The sequence below is a fragment of the Mercenaria mercenaria genome, chromosome 5, assembly GCF_021730395.1.
Source record: "Mercenaria mercenaria strain notata chromosome 5, MADL_Memer_1, whole genome shotgun sequence".
NCBI classification, from domain to species: domain Eukaryota; kingdom Metazoa; phylum Mollusca; class Bivalvia; order Venerida; family Veneridae; genus Mercenaria; species Mercenaria mercenaria.
In genome coordinates this window covers 95,048,794-95,074,968 of record NC_069365.1, presented here as the reverse complement: position 1 = coordinate 95,074,968, position 26,175 = coordinate 95,048,794, and the positions used below count along the sequence as shown (strand labels likewise).

General features: G+C 36.6%; 1 protein-coding gene across 1 annotated transcript in view; it reads left to right on the top strand.

Annotated features, from left to right (window-relative positions):
- The window catches only part of LOC123558022 (uncharacterized), a 36,263-nt gene extending 10,933 nt beyond the window's left edge, over positions 1-25,330 (top strand). Inside the window, exons 7-11 of the mRNA XM_045349894.2 lie at positions 1,460-1,632; positions 2,674-2,795; positions 17,076-18,311; positions 21,814-21,945; positions 23,078-25,330. Of these exons, the coding sequence (XP_045205829.2) occupies positions 1,460-1,632; positions 2,674-2,795; positions 17,076-18,311; positions 21,814-21,945; positions 23,078-23,249 (1,835 nt within the window). The 3' untranslated portion in view covers positions 23,250-25,330. The remainder of the gene's footprint in view (positions 1-1,459; positions 1,633-2,673; positions 2,796-17,075; positions 18,312-21,813; positions 21,946-23,077) is intronic.
- The last annotated feature ends 845 nt before the right edge of the window (positions 25,331-26,175 follow it).

Genomic DNA, 26,175 nt, shown 5'->3' with positions numbered 1-26,175 from the left:
TTGGGTCATCTGGGGTCAAAAACTAGGTCACCAGGTCAAATCAAAGGAAAAGCTTGTTAACATTCCAGAGGTCACAATTTTGGCCCAATCTTAATGAAACTTGGTCAGAATATTACTCTCGATAAAATCTTAGACGAGTTCGATATTGGGTCATCTGGGGTCAAAAACTAGGTCACCAGGTCAAATCAAAGGTAAAGCTTGTTAACACTCTAGAGGTTACAATTTTGGCCCAATCTTAATGAAACTTGGTCAGAATGTTACTCTCAATAAAATCTTGGATGAGTTTGATATAGGGTCATCTGGGGTCAAAACCTAGGTCACCAGGTCAAATCAAAGGAAAAGCTTGTTAACACTCTAGAGGTCACAATTTTGGCCCAATCTTAATGAAACTTGGTCAGAATATTACTCTCAATAAAATCTTGGACGAGTTCGATATTGGGCCATCTGGGGTCAAAAACTAGGTCACCATGTCAAATCAAAGGGAAAGCTTGTTAACACTCTAGAGGTTACAATTTTGGCCCAATCTAATTGAAACTTGGTCAGAATATTACTCTCAATAAAATCTTGGAGGAATTTGATATTGGGTCATCTGGGGTAAAAAACTAGGTCACCAGGTCAAATCAAAGGAAAAGCTTGTTAACTCTCTAAGGGTCACAATTTTGGCCCAATCTTAATGAAACTTGGTCAGAATGTTATCCTCAATAAAATCATGGATGAGTTTAATATTGAGTCATCTGGGGGTAAAAAACTAGGTCACCAGGTCAAAGGAAAAGCTTTTTAACACTGTATCGGCCACATTTATGACTGTATCTTCATGAATGTTGGTCAGAATGTTGATCTTGATGATCTATAGGTCAAGTTCAGATCTGGGTCAGGTAGGGTCCAAGTTGAATCTGGGTCATGTAGGATCAAAAACTAGGTCACCAGGTCAAATCAAAGGAAAAGCTAGTTCACACTGTAGATGCCACATTTATGACCTTATCTTAATGAAATTTGGTCAGAATGTTGATCTTGATGATCTATAGGTCAAGTTCAGATCTGGGTCAGGTAGGGTCAAAAACTAGGTCACAAGGTCAAATCAAAGGAAAGCTTGTTTACACTCTAGAGGCCACATTTATTACTGTATCTTCATGAAACTTGGTCAGAATGTTAATTTTGATGATGTTTAGGTCAAGTTCGAATCTGGGTCATGTGGGGTCAAAAACTAGGGCACCGGGTCAAATCAAAGGAAAAGCTAGTTAACACTTTAGAGATCACATTTATGACCATATCTTTATGAAACTTGGTCAGAATGTTAATCTTGATGATCTATAGGTCAATAGGTCAGGTGAGCGATACAGGGCCTTCATGGCCCTCTTGTTTTTTCAACTATAGAACCAATATGAATTTTCATATTTAAATAATATCTTTGAAGTTTCATATTTCCTAGAAAATATATTTGACAATGCATCATTTACAGGTCAGTGTTATGTGCCATTGATGCGTTCAGATGACAACACTGTAACCCCTGTGATAGGTCAGCCGTGGTCACCAGACGTCAGTAAGTCTACAGATATGCCAAGAATAACTAGCAGTCCTAGAGATCCGTCAATGTCTGTGAGGGCTTGTGCTGGGCCAATGTCACCTTCTGAGGTTAGACTAGTTATTTCATTCAAATAAACATTTTATTATACATGTATCTCTGTTTATTTCTGAAGAGGTCTTTGTAGCTTTCCACTGTGATATGCTATATACTGTATGCGTGAGTGTATTTTTTGTGTCACTTAAAATTTGATCAAAAGTTTTCAAGATTTTTTTATGATTAGGGCAAAAGTATTAAAATTGTAAAATCAGCATGAAAGCACATTATGGATTAGATTTTTTTCTCTGGTGCATGCATGCGACAACCCTTCCTTTGAAGCAAACATTCAATGTAAAGTCCTTCAAATTAGCTTTATTCAATGTGTGGGTTAATCGACAGGGTTTGCTTATGCATAAACACCAGAAAAAAATACCAGTTATTCAATCCTATAGTGTCCTTGAGCAATCATCATGTTACTGTATTGATAAAATTTGAGGTATTATATGCATTAAGTGTTATTCAGTTAGTTTAATAAATTCAATAAGGAAAGTCACAAAATTAATGTAATATTCTTTTTTATCACATGTTACTATATATAATAGCTTTACCTGCCGAAACAGCAAAAATTTTACCTTCTTTAACTATTATCATTTGACCAACATCTCCTATACTTTAACCTACAGCCTGCAAAATTTCTAAAATGGACTGTTCCATCATTCAATACCATTTATTTTTTGAAGGGGTGTTCACTGAAAACTTACTGACTGAATGCAAACAGGGAAGGCCATGATTGGTCTGCACTGGTCACAAAAGCAGAATCACTTGCCGGCAGCAGGTGAAAGGTTAAACAACGTCAACGTCAGAGCTTTATTACACTAAATTAAATGTATTATCAATTTTATGTAATGGCTTTAATTCACTCCCACGACATCTTTACATGTGATAAAACTTGATAAAGATACAAAAGCACATTGTAAAAAACTAAACTCCTGGGATCAGGAAACTAAACATTGCTTTGTTTGTCAAGTATTTTAAAAGTGTTAATAAGAAATAAGTAAACTTCTTTCTGTTTCAGTGCCATATCAACAATATGTGTTTGTTGTTTTTTATAGGCTGGATTATTTCATAAAAGATGGACAACACCACCACTGGTGTCACAGAGTCCAGATCAAGTCAGAGCTTACTTTAACACCAAGCGTAGTGACTGTGAGAAAGGTATGGAGAGAATTGGCAGGTACGTAGATATTACAACTTACATATGTATTATATGGAAACAAGTGCAGTGCTCAAGATATTTTTCTGTGTGGTAAATTAGATCTAAATCTGTAGAAAACAGCCAAATCATTTTAAAAAAATAGTTCTGTTTGAAAGGGTCATGATTTTGCTAATAAATGGTCTGTCCAATCAGCATAAAAGTGAATACCACATTTTCTGGACAATGGACCAGTTCTGTACAGGCCACACCAATATATTTCTACAAATTCAGAAATGAATGTAAAGGTTGCTGCAGCATTAACACTTACCCTGCTAAATTTCTATGATGAACTTGTCCATCTTTCAATTTGGACAGTACCATTAACTGCTAAAAGGGGTGCATACCAACAAGATACTGACTGAAAGGCGAACTGTGCAGATCATGATCAGACTGCACCAATGTGCAGGCAGATCATGATCTACACAGGTTGCAAAGGCAGAATCAGTTGTGTCCAGCATAAGAGTTAAGGCTGCAGTGGATATGTAGGAATTTGGTTCATGTTTCAGTGACATGGAAGTAAGCATACAAAATGTAATTGTGAAGGTTAAGTTGGTAAGAAATGATGGTTTGTTTGTTTGTTTTGGGTTTAACGCCATTCTTCAACAGTATTTCAGTCTTGTAATAGTGGGCAGTTAACCTAACCAGTGTTCCTGGATTCTGTACTAGTACAAACCTGTTCTCCACAAGTAATTGCCAACTTCCCCACATAAAATATCAGGTGGAGGATGAATAATTCCAGACACAATGTCTTTTTAGCTCACCTGTCACATAGTGACAAGGTGAGCTTTTGTGATCACCCTTCGTCCGTCCGTGCGTCCTTCAACAATTTCTTGTCTGCACGATAGTGGTTTCATTTATGATTTTATTGAGTCGGCTAAACGCTGTCAAGCGTTTGACGAGTCCTTGCTATCGCACGATTTCTCATTCTTAAATGGCCTCACAACACAGCGAAGTGATGTAGTTCCATTAGATTGTCTCTAATTTCAAAGAGTTCATTGATCGAATGAAGTTCATTTATGTCAATCCTATTTGCTATGACCAATATACGATGTAATCTGTCATATTTATGACTTGTTATTGTGCAATACTCGAATAAAGCCACGTATTTTCTTCCGCGGTAACTCATTAAGCATAAACACGCATAACGATTCTGCGGGATTTGGTAATACATTTGCGCATATGATTATGGTGACGAATTTTATGCCCTTTTGTCACAAAATAGCAAATATGATGTTCACAAATTCAAATAAAAACTGCATATTAACCAAATTACCCATTTGTTACCCTGTCCGTTTCAAAAAATATTCTTAAAATCATTGCGTAAATAACAAATTTATTGCACTGTGCATTTTATGAATTGCGCAGACTTACAAAGCTTGCGTAACATCCAGCGAAAGACAAAATATAGTTCCAGAACATACTGCTAGTATTTTATTGAGTGGGTACCTCTGAAAGCATTTGAATGTCTCTTATCAAAGAGTTTACCACATCGATGAAATTAAATTATGACAGCTTCATTTTAAATGACCGGAATAAGATATGTGCAGTACGTTAATTCTTCCGCGAGACTTTGCGGATGAATCCTAACTACATTCTGGACACTTGTCGGCGAACACGCGTGACCTGTTTATAACAACGCTTCTACGACTTTGCGTGGGTTGAATTTTGCAGTCAGTAAACGGATAAATTATCGGAAGAAGAAGCTCTTACTGGTTTGTTTAGTTACTACCGATACTAAAAATGATTTTATTTCTTATTTTTCGAGAAATAAACAAATCGGCGAAACATTAAATTGTATTTTCTTGTAGCTTTTGAAATCGAAAGTAGTTCGTCTATGTTTGCTGTTTTGGGACAAAACGAAACAACGTTTTTATGAAAAGATTTAAATAAGAGGTAATTTAACCTTTAAACTTCAATGTCAGTTTATGCCAATGCTGCAAAATGTCTTCGTATCATCACAATTTGTAAAAATATATTGTTGAAACTGGAGAAAAGTGAAAATTTCGTATCCGGATATAATATTTTGGGTAAATATCGAGCTGTGTTATAAAATTTTAAAAACATTCAAGTAACATACATGATAGATATTATTGTAACAGAAATGATTCTAGAATTTATTTTTATTCCATATTACTCGACATAAAATAAGAACATGTACCATTCTTTGTCTTTTATTTATCTCATTGTTATACTGTTAAATGTTTTAAGATCTTTATAACACATTATGACGAACAAATGACTTAAAATACTTGATTTCTAAATTAATATATTCTTACATTGCTAAGGTAAATGCTTCAATAGATCTGAGAAAAACATTGAAAAGTTAAGTTGGCATGTTTTTGGCCCGCTCTATCTTCAAGCGAGAGGGGGACCAGGCGCAAGCATGAGACAACACGCGATGCGATGACCCCTAAAACCGAAAGGACGGCACCCAGCACAGGGGACCACACCCGAATGTATGACAGCAGACCTCAGCTCACCACGGCTCCGCACCAAACGTTCCCACGAAGCAAGTCAAGAGCTGCTACCAAACACCCCAGTGCTAGAAAGCTGTTTGATTATGTCTGTGCTAAAACAAGAACGACAATATTGGCATTATTGTCCACAAAAAGGGCACGCGTAAATATTCATGAGACAGCCCAATTCTTCGCTAGTAAAACTAAAAATACGGATGACCGGGCCTACCACCACAAAACACCAATCTGATCCCACCCAGACACACTTCCCCTTTGCAAGAAGCAACGCAACATAGGCACCACAAAAACATTATAGTGAAGCATTACAGACAACGGAATGCAACCAGGGCCTCACCAGTACCATTGTGATGCATTAAGACACTTCATATCGCAAGAAACAACGCAACATAGGCATTACCAAACATAGTGAAGCACTACGGACAACGGAATGCAACTTGGGCCTCACCAGTCCCATAGTGATACATTCCCAGACACAAACCTAGGTTTCGCCAATACTGTATATATTCACTATAGAAGCTTCACTACGCAAAAAAGCAAAGCAACCTAGGAAATCACCAGAACCTATAGTGGTGCACTACAACCACTTCAAAAGCAAGCAAACGCAACGCAACGCAATGCAATCTAGGACTCGCCAGTACTTTTAAGGACGAAATTTTCCTTAGTGCCCCGAAGCATCTTCAGGTCAACCAACCTTAAATAGCAAGTGCATCTTTTGAAATTGAACAAACCTTTGGTGCACTGTTTAAGGACAATAATGCCCTTGTGATAGGCCCCCCGATAAAGGCAAACATAAGCTTCACCAAACTGAGCGGACCGTGTCCATAACGACAGACGACAACGCAAATTACACTAAAACTGTTCCGAATAAAATTCATCACACCAAACGCATAGATATATCTCTAGTCGGCGTCTACCGTTAACGCCACAAACCAAACACCCAAACCCCGGGTTTTTTGTTTAGCAATCTAATTTAACTCGATATCTCGCTGATCCCCTCAATTCAACATTATTTGAGCGCAGTCGTAACATTTAAGGTATAATTACCGATTAAATAAAATTACAAAACACATAAATAACTGCCAGTGAGCCTTATCTTTTATCTAAAAGCTAAGATATAAATGAAAATACCTAAGCTAAAGTAATACCCAAGTTCATGTAATTTCTTTTCCTATTTTTTTCTTTTACAGAAAATGTCTTAAACATTAATTTAATTTCCGATATCCTAAAAAAAGCACACAGTTCCAGTTAAAAACCCATTCTAACGAATGCTGTTATTTATCAACACAATTACACCTGAATTCCATTTAAATCGGGAAACTAGCCAAAAAGTTAATTTCCAGGAAGTATTACGGTACTTTGAAGTTCCTTCGACTTGGCTTCTATCACAGAACATTCATTCGTAACTTCTTTGAGTATGATTATAATTGGGATATCGGAGACTTCACAGTGTCGTTCCCACTAACAGTTTCATGACATCTTCAATTAAATGCCATATAAGAAATCTGTACCCTGAAAGTATAATACAAAACGCAGCAAATCTGACACAAATTTCTTAGAATGTCCGGTCTTTCACCAAAAAAACTAAGTTAACCATAAAAAAAATTACTGCATTAGCAACTTTAGGGGGTTGGGCGGGGGAGGGTAAGTTTATCTTTACTGAACGACATGTAGAAGAACTGTAGATTCTGTCAGTCGTGTATTAATAACGGTCTATTCGCCCTTTCAGACGCAATGTGAGAAATCTGCACGGGCTTTTGCTTTTATACAAACAACTGGCTGTGTTCTCGGCTCGCTGAACATGCACATCAGTACTGTATTGATAAAACGGAACCAGTTCAACTGAAAAATAAAGGCCGATTAATCCCGAATCCTTAGCAACTAACAAACATTTTAAGTCTCGAGGAATAAATGAAATTATTTTAAAGAAATAATTTATATTATTCCATATTACTCGACATAAAATAAGAACATGTCCCATTCTTTGTCTTTTATTTATCTCATGTTATTTCTGTTTTAAATGTTTTAAGATCATATAACACATTATGACGAACAAATGACTTAAAATACTTGATTTCTAAATTAATATATTTACATTTTGCTAAGGTAAATGCATCAATAGATCTGAGAAAAACATTGAAAAGTTAGTTGGCATGTTTTTGGGCCCGCTCTATTCTTCAAGCGAGAGGAGACCAGGCGCAAGCATGAGACAACACGCGATGCGATGACCCCTAAAAACCGCAGACGGCACCCAGCACACGGACCACACCGAATGTATGACAGCAGACCTCAGCTCACCACGGCTTCCGCACCAAAACGATGCCACGAAGCAAGTCAAGAGCTGCTCCCAAAAACCTCAGTGCTAGAAAAGCTTTTTAACAAACCCATGGGGTCCGCCCTCCTCTCGATTTATTGATTTTTCCGCCACAATAAATTTTGCAAAAATTTATCCCCCAAAAATAAACCAAAGAAAAATTAGACTTTTACAATTTTCTGTTAAAGCATCTCTGTGACCGCGGCAAATCTCAAGTAAAATGCAATGAATCCGCGCGAAAGAAATTTATAGCGAAACGCATAAAATATAGGTAAACCTTCAACCCCACACGGCCAGCCAATCGCGGGAGTCGAAAATATCATGCGGTGTTACCGAAAGATACTGTAGTATTTCTAATACGAATGATCAGTACGTACAGGGCAAACTAATTAAGCGTATTGATGCATTATCCCTAATAGCAAAAAATCTGAACAACATTTTACCAGGAAAAAAAGTTGCTTGTGGCCTAAACACATTATAGTGTGATTTGGTTTTAACGTAAAAATCTTTGGAAAAACTAGATCTTAACAAGATAATTCATGTTAGGTTATTTGTGACGTCAGGAATTTCTGAATCACAGTAAGTAGTCATGAAAAGTTTATTTTTTTTATTTGCGTGTATACTTGGTAAAAGTACATACATAGTTTCAATCACCAAAAATTCGTAATTTGGGATATTGTTTAATAGTTTACCTAAATCAATGAAGAATTGTATCAACTTTTGGCACACACAAGTTTTATTTGAATTTGTGTCCAAATTGTGAAATAATTGTCATAAATTTAAACCTCTAGCATGTAAAGCGTCAGTAGTATTTTCTCAGAAATTGCTTGAACTATTTGGTCTTTTGAATGTTTGACTCGGGGGGGATATTGCCCATAAGAAAATAGTATCTTAATATTTCATAGAATCGCGTTAAATTAATTGAATTATGGACAAGCTACACTGGTTTCGTTTTGTTATTTTCAACAAAATAAAATCCCTTTCTGATTTGTCTTAGAATTTATTAAACGTATAACCAAATACTGTCCGTTTAAAAGACAGGTCAGCCTCTTCTCTAAATACCGGATCCCACCGACGCTTGATTCTACCAGTACACTTAATTAATCTGAATAGGCTAATATGAAAACAACTGTAAACATCCTTTATTCGTAGTTATAATAAATCTGCAATAAAACAGGTTTATATTTTAAACCCCCGCAAAAACGAATTTGATTCCGTATGACAACCCTGTAATAGATTACTTAAAAACACTCTCATATAAACTAATGAAAAAATAATGCTCGTAAGGTATGATTTAAAATTTGATGAGAAACCCTTACACTAAACCATAACGTCATGAATAAACATGATGACGTATTCCTAAAATTTTAGGCTATACTTTTACCGGTTATAATTGTCGAAATTTTTTCAAATGCTTTTAAAAGCAGTGCTACACATTTATCAAAAGAATCGATAGAGATTTCCCACCAATAAAATAAAATGTGTATTTTATACTTCTTTGTTCTAAAATAAAGAATGTTTGAACTTTTCAATTCGAAGGCGAAGCAGGCCATTTCAAATGCCATTAAAACGACCAGGCACGTGATTGGTTTTGAATAAGATTTTTTTTTTTTTTTTTTTTCAGTTTACCCTGATTGGTAATCCAAAAATAGTCCTGAAAAAACGGGTATACCGACTGCAATATCGCAAGAATCCTAGTATTGTTAAATCTAAACAAATCTCAACCCATATGTGGTGATAGGCTTGGGTAAATCAACAGAATGAGTCGGATGAAGCAGAGACGAAACAATCCACATACATCTGCAGTCCTGAATAAAAAGTATTCTGTGAAACAATCGATGTTTTTTTTTTTTTTTTTTTTTTTTTTTTTTTTTTTTTTTTTTTTTTTTTTTTTTTTTTTTTTTTTTTTTTTTGTTTTTAATTTACTTTCTGAAGTGTAGTGGTCAGAATTCGGATCACCATCTGTAGGTCTACAAATCAAGCTCTGAACCCCAAAATTACAATCATTATTGCTTTGTTCTTTCGTTTGCCAACTGCTATCAAATCCTTAAATACATTTAAAGCCGCAAAACCACCTCCAGTAAAATCGTCTTAAAAAAATTCTTAAATGCCCACCACGACCTAGTAACCTTTTTTTTTTTTTTTTTTAACCACGGAAACTTCATTAAAATCATTCTTAAATTCAAGTAATATACAGCCATGATGGATAATTAAGGCCCTTCCTAAATAAATGGGGTTTACAGCTTCATATGCAAAAACTTATTCAATCAATTCTTATCATCATAGTTTTAAGAAACATAGCATAGAATGATACTTTACACTGAAGAAACCCAAAAGTGTTCGAAATTTAACCCTTTAAAACATAATTTCTGTACATATTGTTACATTTATTAAATATGAATTAAGTCATTAAAACACCTTGTTTTGGCCTAATCTATGTCACCGTCAACTTGTTACTAAATACTTGTTTTATTTCAATCTTTTCATGAAATCATGTAAAACTACCGTCATGGAAAAAACAAAAGAATACAGGTATTTTGTGGCGTATCTTTAAATCCTAGCAAATTTTGCGATGTTATCCATTCCTCAAAAGGAATGTGTTGTATCAAATAAAAAAATTTCTGTGTCAGTCCAGTGTTTGTGTTGGCAGAGAAGATATTAACGTACTAAACGGTGTGCGTTTTGCGTTTTTTGATGACAGTCCTTGACCTAGATCTTGACCTATTTTAGAAATTTAACAGCTGTTATTTTGGGTCGATATAGTCTACTTTGACCAGTGAATTTGCTAAGTTAACTATATCGATATTTTTTTTTTTTTTTTTTTTTTTTTTTGAGCTTTTGAGACGAAATTTCATTTGAACTTCATCTCCGGGCGCGACCCCAATCTTGACCCCTAAAATGTCTCTGAAATGTTCTACTTGAAATTTATCCCGGGATGTGGGTTTTGATACTTCACTGAAAAGTTATACTGACTGCAGGACACTTTCCCCAATGTGGAGCGAAGTATGTGCTTTATATGGAAAATTTGAATATTAATGAAGTAATTGCACATGCAGTTGACGTGTACTCGCCCGAACCGCTTCCGCTGCGTCATTAACCTGCACACATCGCCACCCCAAGTCTGTTATGTTTTAAGACCGGATGCGGGCGATATCACCGACGCAGCTGAAACTGCCCACCGTGCACACGCCATGTTAAAACTTGTTACATGTAACAAAGCATTTTCTGAACTTTTTCACTGATTGGTTAGTATGTCGCCGCATAAATAATGAACGCTTTCGACCACTGCATATTGGGAAATTTAAACTTGCCCGAGTGTTTTCAGTCTGACCGTTGGTAGGGCAGTCTAAAATGTTATTCTTACAAAAAAACGTTTTGATAACTAAATGTCCCCTTTGACCGGCAATAATGCCCAAATTGATATATTCGTCTCTGAAAATCTGTTCAAGGAGGAAAGCAGATGTGCCGCCCAAAAAGACACTGGTAAGACTAACAGAAGGTATGATTTAATTGCGCATTTTTCCCACAGACTATAAACTTTTTGTTCAATATTAGACATGCTGACCATACAGACGAGCCTAGTATAAATGACCTATACACTTACATCGCCACACCCTCCCTTTAAATTTTACCTCTAACCATGACATAGTCTTGTGAAAAACCCGAAACCCTGTAAAAAAACTTAAAATCAATAATATTAGTAATACACCCACCAGCATTATCTTGTAACTGTCTGTTTCTTCCTTCTCGATATCGTTTGCACAATTACCGGTCCCTCGTGCTCCAAGGTCATGTGGAGGTATCTGATTCCGCACCTCGTTCCTGGCCGGCCTTTTGTTTCTCTCCTCTCGTCCTATGGTGAACTGACTGCAGGACACTCCCGCTGATTCCGCACCTCGATATTCCTGTTGTTGACGATTTTGCTCTTACATTTTGCCTGTGACCTTCGTCCTTCCTTTCCCGGCCTTGTCGTTTAGGTCTAACACGTTCATGCGGCATTTTAATTTAAGATTACTTTTAAGTTTATTTTTTGAACGACATGTAGAAGAACTGTAGATTTTGTCAGTCAGTGTATAATAACGGTCTATTTTGCCCTTTCAGACGCAATGTGAGAAATCTGCACGGGCTTTTGCTTTTTTATCGAACAACTGGCTGTTTTTCTCGGCTCGCTGAAACATGCACATCAGTACTGTATTGATAAAACGAGAACCAGTTCAACTGAATAATAAAGGCCGATTAATCCCGAATCCTTAGCAACTAACAAACATTTTAAGTCTCGAGGAATAAATGAAATTATTTTAAAGAAATAATTTATATTATTACACCTACATATAATCTATATCAGACTCATATTCTAGTCCTGAGGCATGATCTGAAAGTAAAAAGATGAAGTGACAGTCATACTTTGGATATTGTAATACTAGAAAGAATCTAGGTAATATTTAGAAATTGAAACAGAAGATTTTCAGTTAAAATCGCACCAAAGGCTGTATCAAGGGTCTACATATTCAAAAAATTTTCTTGTGGTAATACCCCAAAACCCTACTTGCAGGAGGGGGTATCCTCCCCCACCCTTCCCCCATATTGCCACTTTACAGTTTGATACATTTGCCCTTTTACCACCTGCCGCAATGCCCCTTTCAAGATCTGACTGCAATTTAAAAACGGAAAAAACTCCCCTCCCCACACCACCCTGCTACCGACCGGGGTAAAAAAAAGGCTCAAACATTTTTTCTGCCCAGTCTGGGCCTGGCCTGTCTGTTTACATGAATCAAATGGATAATTGAAAGTGGATGGACTTCGGGGTAAAAAGACATGATTTTTAAGGGGTTAACAAGTTTTGAAATAGAATAAATGATAGTTTTAACTAAAAAAGAACTGCATTTATTATATCGGTTACACTTATATTGACACTCAGCAACATTTACATACATGTATCTCTAAACGCAAAAGTAAGTATACTTTAAATTGACATCACTTATAATATGATTGAACAATACCTAACATATGACAAGGCTATCGCCAGGCCCATTATAATATCTGTAAAAATATCAGTTCTTCCGTCCATCCGTTACAAATTGTATGTGGCAATCCGCGCTGTAAAATTTTAATATTATAAATTGTCATATTCAAATTTTATCATGTGCGAATATATACCAGCTGATAATTGCCTCTTTTTGGCAATGCCGGAGGCAAATGTTTACTGGAAAATATATAAAGTCATGGGCAGTATCTTAGTGTCAGCTGTCAAATTGTAGTTTGTACTTCCAACATTTTTATTTCTGCGAACCACTCTTCAATTTTAGAGAAATATATTGGGTTTAAATTATAAAATACTTGTATAATGTCAATCAAAGTTTTACTAGGCATCGACCGAATGTTCATTTCATTTATTGTAACAAAATCGCTCTTTAGTTGAGGAAAAAAACTAAAATCAAACTGAAACTGGTAGACTATACTGTCAGTACATCAATCATTAGCCGACTCAGGCCCTTCAGGCCTTTGATTTTAACCAAACTGGCACACAACTTGTATCACCATAAGATCTTGGTTCCTTTCTTGAACTGGCCAGATCCCATAATGGGTTCCAGAGTTATGGCCCCTGAAAGGGCCAAAATTAGCTATTTTGACCTTGTCTGCACAATAGCAGCTTCATTTATGATTTGATTTTTACCAAACTTGGACACAACTTGTATCACCATAAGATCTTGGTTTCTTTTTTGAACTGGCCAGATTCCGGTATGGGTTCCAGAGTTATGGCCCCTGAAAGGGCCAGAATTAGCTATTTTGACCTTGTCTGCACAATAGCAGCTTCATTTATGATTTGATTTTAACCAAACTTGCACACAACTTGTATCACCACAAGATCTTGGTTCCTTTCTTGAACTGGCCAGATTCCTTTATGGGTTCCAGAGTTATGGCCCCTGAAAGGGCCAGAATTAGCTATTTTGACCTTGTCTGCACAATAGCAGCTTCATTTATGACTTGAATTTAATTAAACTTGCACAAAACTTGTGTCACCATAAGATCTCGGTTCCTTTCTTGAACTGGCCAGATCCTTTCATTGGTTCCAGAGTTATGGCCCCTGAAAGGGCCAAAATTAGCTATTTTGACCTTGTCTGTACAATAGCAGCTTCATTTATGATTTGATTATAACCAAACTTGCACACAACTTGTATCACCACAAGGTCTTGGTTCCTTTCTTGAACTGGCCAGATTCTTTTATGGGTTCCAGAGTTATGGCCCCTGATAGGGCCAGAAATAGCTATTTTGACCTTGTCTGCACAACAGCAGATTCATTTATAATTTGAATTTAATCAAACTTGCACAAAACTTGTGTCACCATAAGATGTTGATTCCGTTCTTGAACCGGCCAGATCCAATAATGGGTTCCAGAGTTATGGCCCCTAAAAGGGCCAAAATTAGTTATTTTGACCTTGTCTGCACAATAGCAGCTTCATTTATGATTTGATTTTAATCAAACTTGCACACAACTTGTATCACCATAAGATCTCAATTCCTTTTTATATGCCCAAAGGGACGTATTATGTTATCACCTCGATGTCCGTCTGTCTCTCTGTCTATTGGTTAGCAATTTCCCTTCCGCTCTGTAACTCTTGAACCCCTTGAAGGATTTCAAAGAAATCTGACACAAATGTTCACCTCATCGAAACGACGTGCAGAGCACATGTTTTGGATGGCTCACTTCAAGGTCAGGGGTCATACGACTTTGTTTTGTGTGTATATTGCTCTGCATTTGCGTTGCATTGCATTGCTCTCGTTTTTATTTTGCAGATCCTTCTTTTGTTCACATACAATAATTTCCCTTTTATGGTACTATAAATAGCTTATTTAGTAACCTTTTTATTATTGGCTGTAGGGAAAAAACGAGACCACTTTTCTGTGGTACAACATGGATGGTATCTCCAATTTTTAGGTGTTTTTTGACATATCTGCCCCTTGTAAGAATTTTTTTTTCTTTTTGGTTAAATTTCTTCCCTTTGTTGTTTGACCTTCTTGTCCTTAAGTGCAATGGTAACAGGTGAGCGATATAGGGCCATTATGGCCCTCTTGTATCAAATCGTCATGGAGAACATACGCCCCGCCCAGGGATCGAACTCGCGACCCCGTGATCCATAGAACAACGCTCTCCCTACTGAGCTAAGCGGGCAGGTAAGAAATGATGGTGTCAATAGATATTCCTTTTCGCATATTTAGTTTGAACAGATAAACAATAAAGCTACCAATACTGCCCGTAAAAAAATCAAAAATGCCATGTAGGTTGCTTCGTAGCATAGGCCACATTGTCAAAAAATACACCGTAGTCAATTGTCCAGAAAATATGGTATGCATCTGCTAACTTGAAAGGATATTTTATAACTTGCAAGGCAAAATGAATAGAACTTTACAGCAGTACTTCTGTTACAGGATGTATAAACAGTTATTATGTCTCCCACCCCCACTGGGGGAGACATATTGTTTTTGCCCCGTTCGTCCATCCTTCCGTCCGTCACACTTCATTTCCGATCAATAACTGGAGAACCATTTGACCTAGAACCTTTAAACTTAATAGGGTGATAGGGCTGCTGGAGTAGAAGACCCGTATTGTTTTTTGGGTCACTGCATGAAAGGGGCCTGAACAGTGAAAACCATTTCTGATCAATAACTTCAGAACAACTTGACCCAGAATGTTGAAACTTCATAGGATGATTGGTCATGCAGAGTAGATGACCCCTATTGATTTTGGGGTCACTCTGTTAAAGGTCAAGGTCACAGGGGCCTGAACATGGAAAACCGTTTCTGGTCAGTAACTTGAAAACCACTTGACCCAGATTGTTGAAACTTCATAGGATGATTGATCATGCAGAGTAAATGACTCCTGTTGATTTTCGGGTCACTCTGTTAAAGGTCAAGGTCACAGGAGCCTGAAAATGGAAAATCATTTCTGATCAATAACTTGAGAACCACTTGACCCAGAATGATAAAATCTCATAGGGTGATAGGACATGCAGAATAAATGACTCCAGTTGATTTTGGGGTCACTCTATTAAAGGTCAAGGTCACAGGGGCCTGAACATGGAAAATCATTTCCGGTCAGTAACTTGAGAACCACTTGACCCAGAATGTTGTAACTTCCTAGGATGATTAGACATACAGAGTAGATGACCCCTGTTGATTTTGGGATCAGTCTGTTAAAGGTAAGGTTACAGTGGATAGAAAATGGAAATCCATTTCTGGTCAATAACCTGAGAACAATTTGACCTAGACCCTTCAAACTTCATAAGGTGATAGGACTTAAGAGTAGATGGCCCCTATTGTTTTTGGGGTCACTCCATCAACTGTCAAGGTCACAGGGGGCTGAACATAGAACACTCTTTCCAATCAATAACTTGAGAACCACTTGACCCAGAATGTTGAAACTTGATATGATATGTAAAATCATTTCCGGTCAGTAACTTGAGAACTGCTTGACCTAGAATGCTGAAACTTCCTAGGATGATTGGACATGCAGAGTAGATGACCCCTATTGATTTTCGGGTCACTCTGTTACAGGTCAAGGTCACAGGAGCCTGAACATGGAAAACCATTTCCGATCAATAACTTGAGAACCACTTGACCCAGAATGATAAAACCTCATAGGGTGATAGGACATGCAGAGTAATTGACCCCAATTGATTTTGGGGTCACTCTATTAAAGGTCAAGGTCACAGGGGCCTGGACATGGAAAATCATTTCAGGTCAGTAACTTGAGAACCACTTGACCCAGAATGTTGTAACTTCCTAGGATGATTGGACATACAGAGTAGATGACCCCTGTTGATTTTGGGGTCAGTCTGTTAAAGGTAAGGTTACAGTGGATAGAAAATGGAAATCCATTTCTGGTCAATAACCTGGGAACCATTTGACCTAGAACCTTCAAACTTCATAAGGTGATAGGACTTAAGAGTAGATGGCCCCTATTGTTTTTGGGGTCACTCCATCAAAGGTCAAGGTCACAGGGGGCTGAACATAGAAAACTCTTTCCAATATATAACTTGAGAACCACTTGACCCAGAATGTTGAAACTTGGTATGATATGTAAAATCATTTCCGGTCAGTAACTTGAGAACCGCTTGACCTAGAATGCTGAAACTTCATAGGATGATTGATCATGCAGAGTAAATGACTCCTGTTGATTTTCGGGTCACTCTGTTAAAGGTCAAGGTCACAGGAGCCTGAAAATGGAAAACCATTTCTGATCAATAACTTGAGAACCACTTGACCCAGAATGATAAAACCTCATAGGGTGATAGGACATGCAGAATAAATGACTCCGGACATGCCAAGTAGACGATCCCTATTGCAGCCAACCATCAGTGTCTCTTTGACTTTCGCTCCTGTCCCCTATTGACTTCTTGCCTATATGACTATGCATTGGGGGAGACCTGCACTTTTTTACAAAAGCATCTTCTAGTTATGATTTAATTACAGGCAGCTGGCACATGACCTTCAGGTGCCGTGGAGCGAGTATTGGGAATTTCTAGACCAGTTTATTGATCTGTCAACTTCTGCTGGACTAGGTATGCTGGAATACTATTTGAAGAAAAGAGTTTGGTTAACTTTTGTTAAAGATTTTAAAGAGAAGTTTGGTCTTAATGAACAGGTGCTAGATTTTAGTGGCCTAACAACTCCTGTAACAAACCGGTTACGTTCGATCACTGGCGAGGATGCAGATAAGTCATTTGACAGTGTGTTCTACGGAAACAAGGATGTTTGTAAGAATAGTACTGATAATAAGAATAAAGATATTGGTAATGAGACAAGAGGAACAAAAGAAGGTAGGCAGTGTAGTGAAAGAAATGAAGATCAAGGTGGTAATAATATACTCAGTCCAGTGTCAGCACTTTCCAATAGTTTTGCACAATTGAAGCTAATGGACGAATCCTGGTCTGATAAAGCAACAGTGGATAGTTCACAAAAATCTGTCACTGATGATGAAAATTGTAACAGATTAGATGCTATTGCTTCTGTTAGTGCTAAGGACAATGCTGTTGAAGGTTCAGATAGTGACAAACCCAAAATAGATGAGAAAAGTAATGAAACAGTAAATGATAATAAAGACATGCTTAGTGATAAAGTAAAAGAGCCTGTTGATACTGATAAAACTGTTGAATCTTTGAGAGAGGCAGGTAAAGATAATAGAGATCAAGATGTTGTAGAGACAGAAAAAGTAGATGATGTTGTGAGGAAAAGGTTATTGTCTGTTGGTTCTGAGTCAACTGCTTCCTACGAGACAGCCGTTGAAGATGTATCCGATGGCAACAAAACTTATTGTAGCCAGTTATCGGAACCAGGAACATTTCATGTGATATTGAATATCAAGGATTGTGCAATAATTACAACACTAATAGATTATATCAAAACCAGTGATCTACACCAGCAAGAGATGTCAGATCATTCAGCTGTTGATTTTGTTGTGCAGTTCAAAGATGTAAATGGAGATGGTGAAATTAAGGTTAATGTCGTATCAATTCCAAAAATAGAAAGTGCCAATAAGTTGTTGTTGTTAGAGGATATTGACGTAGAATCATGTGATGGAGATATTAGCAAAGTACAGGAGGGAGAAATTGTTGAGCTTGGAACCAGCAGTGGACAGGAAGGGAACCAGTCTATAATGGCATACCTTACAAGAGCAGTTACTCTGCCTAAGACAAAATACATTTATGGGTAAATTATTTTCTAACTTAAGTTTTAGATTATTGAGAAAGTAAAGTATACTTTCGAATATGGTTCAAGAATTTAATATGAGAAAATATAAGCAGGTTTGCTAACAGTTTCTTCTTTTCTGCTGACATGATGATAGCTTGCTTTATTAAGGAGATACTCTGAAATCATTTACCATTTTTTGAGTCGGCTAAACGCTGTCAAGCGTTTGACGAGTCCTTGCTATCGCACGATTTCTCATTCTTAAATGGCCTCACAACACAGCGAAGTGATGTAGTTCCATTGGACTGTCTCTAATTTCAAAGAGTTCATTGATCGAATGAAGTTCATTTATGTCAATCCTATTTGCTATGACCAATATACGATGTAATCTGTCATATTTATGACTTGTAATTGTGCAATACTCGGAAAAAGCCACGTATTTTCGTCCGCGGTAACTTATTAAGTATAAACACGCATAACGATTCTGCAGGATTTGGTAATACATTTGCGCATATGATTATGGTGACGAATTTTATGCCCTTTTGTCACAAAATAGCAAATATGATGTTCACAAATTCAAATAAAAACAGCATACTAACTTATTAGCCAAATTATCTATTTGTTACCCTGTCCGTTTCAAAAAATAATATTTAAAATCATTGCGCAAATAACAAATTTATTGTGCTGTGCATTTTATGAATTGCGCAGACTTACAAAGCTTGCGTAACATCCAGCGAAAGACAAAATATAGTTCCAGAACATACTGCTAGTATTTTATTGAGTGGGACCTCTGAAGCATTGGAATGCCTCTTATCAAAGAGTTTACCACATCGATGAAATTAAATTATGACAGCTTCATTTTAAATGATCCGAATAAGATATGTGCAGTACGTTAATTCTTCCGCGAGACTTCGCGGATGAATCCTAACTACATTCTGGACACTTCTCGGCGAACACGCGTGATCTGTTTATAACAATGCTTCTACGACTTTGCGTGGGTTGAATTTTGCAGTCAGTAAACGGATAAATTATCGGAAGAAGAAGCTCTTACTGGTTTGTTTAGTTACTACTGATATTAAAAATGATATTAATTCTTATTTTTCGAGAAATAAACAAATCGGCGAAACATTAAATTGTATTTTCTTGTAGTTTTTGAAATCGAAAGTAGATCGTCTATGTTTGGCTGCTTTGACGAAACAAACAACTTTTTTATGAAAAGATTTAAATAAGAGGTAATTTAACCGTAAACTTCAATGTCAGATACTCCCAATTGCTGCTAAATGTCCGCTTATTGTTGAAACTGGAGATTTTGGCGGTGTAAAAGAAAGTGTAATCATATCCGGATATAATACTTTGGGTAAATATCGAGCTGTGTTATGAAATTTAAACATTAAAGTAACAGACATGATAGATAATTATTGTAACAGAAATGATTCTAGAATTTATTTTTATAATACATACATAGAATCAATATCAGACTTATATTCTAGTGCTGAGGCATGACCCGAAAGTAAAACTATGAAGTGACAGTCATTCATACTTTGAATATTGTAATACTAAAAGAATCTAGGTAATATTTAGAAATTGAAACATAAAATTTTCAGTTAGAAATCGCACCAAAGGCTGTATCAAGGGTCTACATTTTCAAAATTTCCTTGTGGTGATACCCCAAACCCTACTTGCAGGAGGGGTATCCTCCCACCCTCTCCCCATATTGCCACTTTACAGTTTGATACATTTGCCCTTTTACCACCTGCCCCAATGCCCATTTCAAAATCTGACTGCAGTTCAAAGCGGGAAGGAACACCCCTCCCCACACCCACCCTGCTACCGACCACGTAAAAATGGCTCAAACATTTTTTCAGCCCAGTCTGGGCCTGTCTGTCTACATGAATCAAAACGGATAATTGAAAGTACATAGACTTGGGGACTACTGACATGGTTTTGAAGGGGTTAACAGTCTGAAATAGAATAAATGATGGTTTTAAATAAAAAAGAACTGCATTTATTAATATTGGTTATCTTTTCCGAAATTGGTAGCTAGTCCGAGTAACTTCTCTTAGTTTCGAATGTGCAATTTTCCTGTCAGTGTAAACATTCATGACACTATATATTGACACTCAGCACATTTACATATCTTTAAACGCAAAAGTAAGTATACTTTAAATTCACATCCCTTATAATATGATTGAACAATACCTAGCGTGTGACACGGTTATTGCCAGGCCCTTACTGTAAAATATCTGAACAGTTCTTTCGTCCATCCGTTACAAATTGTATGTGGCAATCCGCGCTATAAAATTTCAATATATAAATTTTCATATTCAAATTTTATCACGTGCGAATATATACCAGCCGATAATTGCCTGTTTTGGTAATGCCGGAGGCAAATGTTTACTGGAAAAATATTTATAGTCATGGGCAGTATCTTAGTGTCACCTGTCAAATTGTAGTTTGTACTTTCAACATTTTTATTTTTGCGAACCACTCTTCAATTTTAGAGAAATATATTGGGTTTAAATACTTGTATAATGTCAATCAAAGTTTTACTAGGCATCGATTGAATGTCCATTTCATCTATTGTAACAAAATCTCTGTTCAGTTGGGGAAAAAAACTAAAACCAAACTGAAACTGGTAGACTATACTACCAGTACATCAATCATTAGCCGACTCTCAGGCCCTTCAGGCCTTTGATTGGTTGTTGATGACAACTTTCCCTAGATATCAGGGCTGTGAATGTCCACAATATTCAATACTTATGAATAATGATATTGAGAGCCAAGCATTTTATCAATTTTATTCAACAAAATTAAAAATTCAATGTAGAAAGACACAAAATGTAATATTCTTTTTATCACATGTCGTGGGCTGAGCGCGAAACTATTGTAACTGTATATGAATAAAGAACAAGATGCAATAGTTTCGCGCTCAGCCCTCGATGTAAGCTTTTCCTGCTGAAACATAAAACAATCTTTCTTTACCTACATGTATAATAAACCAAGTAAATTTGTGGAACATCTCCTATATTAAAACAACATCAATGTCAAAGCTTTATTACACTAGTGTATTATACTAAATTTATTTAATGGCTTTATTTCACTCTCATGACATCAAGCATGTGATAAACACCTTTTAGCTTACATGTGTAGTTGAAACAAAGCTTAGCATACTTTTCGCATCGGCCAATCAGGCTATCTTGCTGTCTGGACTCGAAGTTGACAAGAGGACTTTGTGTTTGAAAAATCTATTACATTGACGAAAACTTAAAAAACTTGCAGTGTGTCTCTGTGATAAGAAACATTTTAGAAAAAGTGACTTCTGCAGGATGGAAGATGTTAGGGATTGAAATGGGCTAGATTATTTCCTTGTTCAAGACCATATTTATCGGGGTAGAGTTTAACATGTATGATGGCATTTTTTTTCTTGTCTGGTGCAAGTTACCTATGCCAACTAGAGAAAATATAGACATGCAACAAACGCTTAAGTAATATAACTTTACAACCTCGTTGCTTTCTGTTGCAGGCCTCAGCCAACCAGAGAAGATTTGAATGTTTCACGTGCACTCAGCTGTGTAACAATATCACCAGAGTTACATCCAAATGTATTTCATTGGAAGATTAATCTCAGCAGGTTCCTGAGAGACACCAACTATAGGTCAGTATGAAAGCTGGTTATATCTGATGGTAAGAGTTAGGTGCAAACTATAGGTCAGTATGAAAGCTAGTTATATCAGATGGTTAGATTAAGGTTTCAAATGTAGGTCAGTATGAAAGCTAGTAATATCTGATGGTTAGAGTTAGGGTTCAAAAGTAGGTCACTATGAAAGCTAGTTATATCTGATGGTTAGAGTTAGGATTCAATTGTATTTCAGTATGAAAGCTAGTTTTATCTGATGGTTAGAGTTATGGTTCTTGAGCACACCAACTATAGGTCAGTATGAAAGCGAGTTGGATAAGATTATTAGAGTAATGATTCCTGATAGATCAGTATGAAAGCTAGTTATATCAGATGGTAAGAGTAAGGGTTCAGACTGTAAGTCTGAATGAAAGCTGGTTATATTTGATGGTTAGAGTTAGGGTTCAAACTGTAGGTCAGTATGAAAGCTGGTTATATGTGATGGTTAAAGTTATGGTTCAAACTGCAGGTCAGTATAAAAGATGGGTATATCTAATGGTTAAAGTTAGGGTCCAGACTGTAGGTCAGTATGAAAGCTGGGTATATCTAATGGTGAAAGTTAGGATTCAAATTGTAGGTCAGTATGAAAGCTGGGTATATCTGATGGTTAGAATTAGGATTCGAACTGTAAGTCAGTATGAAAGCTGGTTATATCTGATGGTTAGAATTAGGATTTGAACTATAGGTCAGTATGGAAGCTAGTTGACTAAACGTTGTTGGTTCTCCACCTCCTGTTGTATTGAGAAGTTGCTGGTTATTTGTAGAACAAGTTGAGAGGAATACAGGAGCAATGATTAAGCTGATGGAGTGTGGCCAGTGCCTTATGTAACTAAAAAGTAGTTACAAAATGAGATTCAGCTTTAGAAAACAAACAAATACAGACATTTACAGAAAATAAAAACTTCCTTTTAATCTAGGAATTGTTTATGTGACATTAACATTATTTTGATGTAACATTGATCTAACATTTAATTCCTGTTTTCTTCAATGACACTGTCCTAAATTTCTTTGTAAATACTCAGTAGGTGTCAAATGATCAGTCAGTGGATATTTGATATACATGTAATGTTAATATTCTGTATATAAACGTGTATTATGTTTGTTATTTTAGATGGCAGAGTCCAGCAAAGCTCCAGTCCAAACTACGTCAAGGGTCTCCACAGCCGTCCCCTCTAGGCAAGACGAGTCCAGTTATACCATACAGAAGTCCACTCAGTGGTCAACCAGCTAATGTGATAACTTCAGATATACGGACAAAATTGTTCCCTTCTATAATAGAATAGAACTATTTATATTAGTTTCTTACAGAAAGATTTTAAGTGTTACTTTATACAACAGTCAGTATAACATGTAGATCTGGAACTTGTGTTGGTTTAATAATGGTGCAAATACAACAGTTATCATATAATTGAAATAATAATGTCTGTTTTTAGCTCATCTGTCACATAGTGACAGGGTGAGCTTTTGTGATTGCCCTTCGTCCGTCGTCGTCTGTCCACAATTTCTTGTGAACACAATAGAAACCACATTTAATCAAACTTGCTTACAACTTGTATTGCCATAATATCTTGGTTCCATTCCAAAACTGGCCAGATCCCATCATGGGTTCTGGAGTTATGGCCCCTTAAAGGGCCAAAATTTGCTGTTTTTGGCTTGTCAACACGATTGAGACCACAATTTCTTGTGAACACAATAGAAACCACATTTAATCAAACTTGCACACAACTTGTGTTGGCATAATATTCCGGTCCCTTTCGAAAACTGGTCAGATCCCATGATGGGTTCTAGAGGTATGGTCCCTTAAAGGGCCAAAATTTGCTGTTTTGGCTTGCAGCCGTGTAGAGACTTCATTTATGGTTTGATTTGATACAAACTTTTAAAATATCTTTAACAACAATAGATTTTGGATTCCATGATGAATCTGTCAGATCCAATCATGGGTTCCGAGTTACGGCCCCTGATTGACCCCTGAAAGAGACAAAATTTGTTAATTTTTACCTTGTGAACTGGATGGAAGTGACATTTTACATTTGATTTTAACCACATTTACACACAACTTAAGTCACTATAAGATCTTGGTTCCTTTTGAAAACCAGCTGGATTTCTTCATGGGTTCTAGAGTTACTGTCCCTGAAAGGTGCAAAATTTTCTATTCTGAACCTTTCAGCCATATACAGGTTTCATTTATGCATTCATCTAATACAAAGTTGCACAAATGTTTATCTTGATGATCTCTAGGCCAAGTTTGAAGCTGGGTCATGTGGGGTCAAAAACTAGGTCACCAGGTCAAATCAAAGGAAAATCTTGTTAACACCCTAGAGGCCACATTTATGATCCTGTCTTCATGAAACTTGGTCAGAATGTTCATCTTGATGATTCCTAGGTAAAGTTCGAAACTGGGTCATGTGGGGTCAAAAACTAGGTCACCACACAAATCAAAGGAAAAGCTTGATAACACTGTAGAGGCCACATTTATGACCCTACCTTCATGAAACTTAGTCAGAATGTTTATCGTGATGATTCATAGGCCAAGTTTAACAGGTGAGCGATATAGGGTCATCATGACCCTCTTGTTTAAGTTTATGATTTTTCTGTTTGGAGTTGGCCAGTATTCAGTGCTTTCAGCTCCTTTTTACCACCATTTTAGCCATAACTCTTGCACCAGTGTTTCATGAATAATCCTCACTCTATATCAGTTATTACTAAATGGATTTGATCCAAATTTAAAACAGTTGTTCCACATCCTCACCCACGTTTGACACAAGGGCCATAACTCTAGCACCAATATTTTATAAATTATCCCCCTTTTTACTTAAAATTTCAGTTTAAAGTTTTGATGCACTTTCACTCTATTGATTGAAACTTAATATAACACATCATATATGACACAAGGGCCATTACTCTTGCACCAATATTTCATGAATTATACAACTTTTTCACTTAGAATTTTAATTTGATTTTGATGCTTTCTCACCATATCTCTGTTGTTACAGAATGGATTTGATTCGAACTTGAAATTATTGTTCCACACAATCACCCACACCATAAGACACAAGGTCCACCAGTATGTTATGAGTTCAAATGATGCTCGCTTTTTACTTAGAATTTCAGGTTCAAGTTGTGATGCTCTTTTGCTCTGTCTCAGTTATAACTAAATGTATTTGATTCAAACTTGAAATAGTTAATCCACATTATTATTCACATGATATAACACATGATGCATTACTCATGCAGAAGTTTTCCATGAATTATGTCCCTTTTATACTCATTTAAAGTTTTGAAACACTTTATCTCTGTTATTATTTGATACATTTGACACAGACTTATCATTGTCTCTCTTATTACTAAATACATTTGACACTGACTTGAGCTATTGTCCAATATCTTCATCCATATTAGACATTAAACACTCCAGTGACAGCTCAAGCTTTCTCAGATTTGCCCTATTTTACTATCCAGTATCGAAATAGTCAAGCGTGCTGTCTCTTGTGACAGCTCTTGTTTCTATTGGTGGCCTTTAGTCCCCATGACATTGATTATGTCTCCTCCCACTGGGGGAGACATATTGTTTTTGCCCTGTCTGTCCGTTCGTCTGTCCTTGTGTCACACTTCATTTCCGATCAATAACTAGAGAACCATTTGACCTAGAACCTTCAAACTTCATAGGATGGCAGGGCTTATGAAGTTGATGACCCCTATTGTTTTGGGGGCCACTCCATCAAAGGTCAAAGTCACAGGGGCCTTAACATAGAAAACCATTTCCGATCAATAACTTGAGAACCACTTGACCCAGAGTGTTGAAACTTCTGTAATAGATACGTTGTTTTGTTGTTGGGGAATAGCAAAAAGGCAGTTTATGGTTTTTGATGTTTATTAGTATAATATATCCAGAATAAGATTTAAGATGTCAGGTCTAAAGATTCTAGCAAACTGATACAGAAATACAGAGGTACAGAAATATAATTGATTTCACCAATTACAAAGACGGCATTCAATGACATATCAAAGAAACAAACATATTGAATCAAAAGATTTTACAGTAAGGTGTTAATGATACATGTCAATCAACCTGGAAAATAAAAGACTTTGAAGAACTAATTATAAAACTGAATGGAGAGATTTGGTAACCAGGTTCTAATGACAAATGCCAATCACTTTGACCTTCCTTAACTCTTTGAAGTTTGAGACCACCCAAAAGTCTAGAAAATA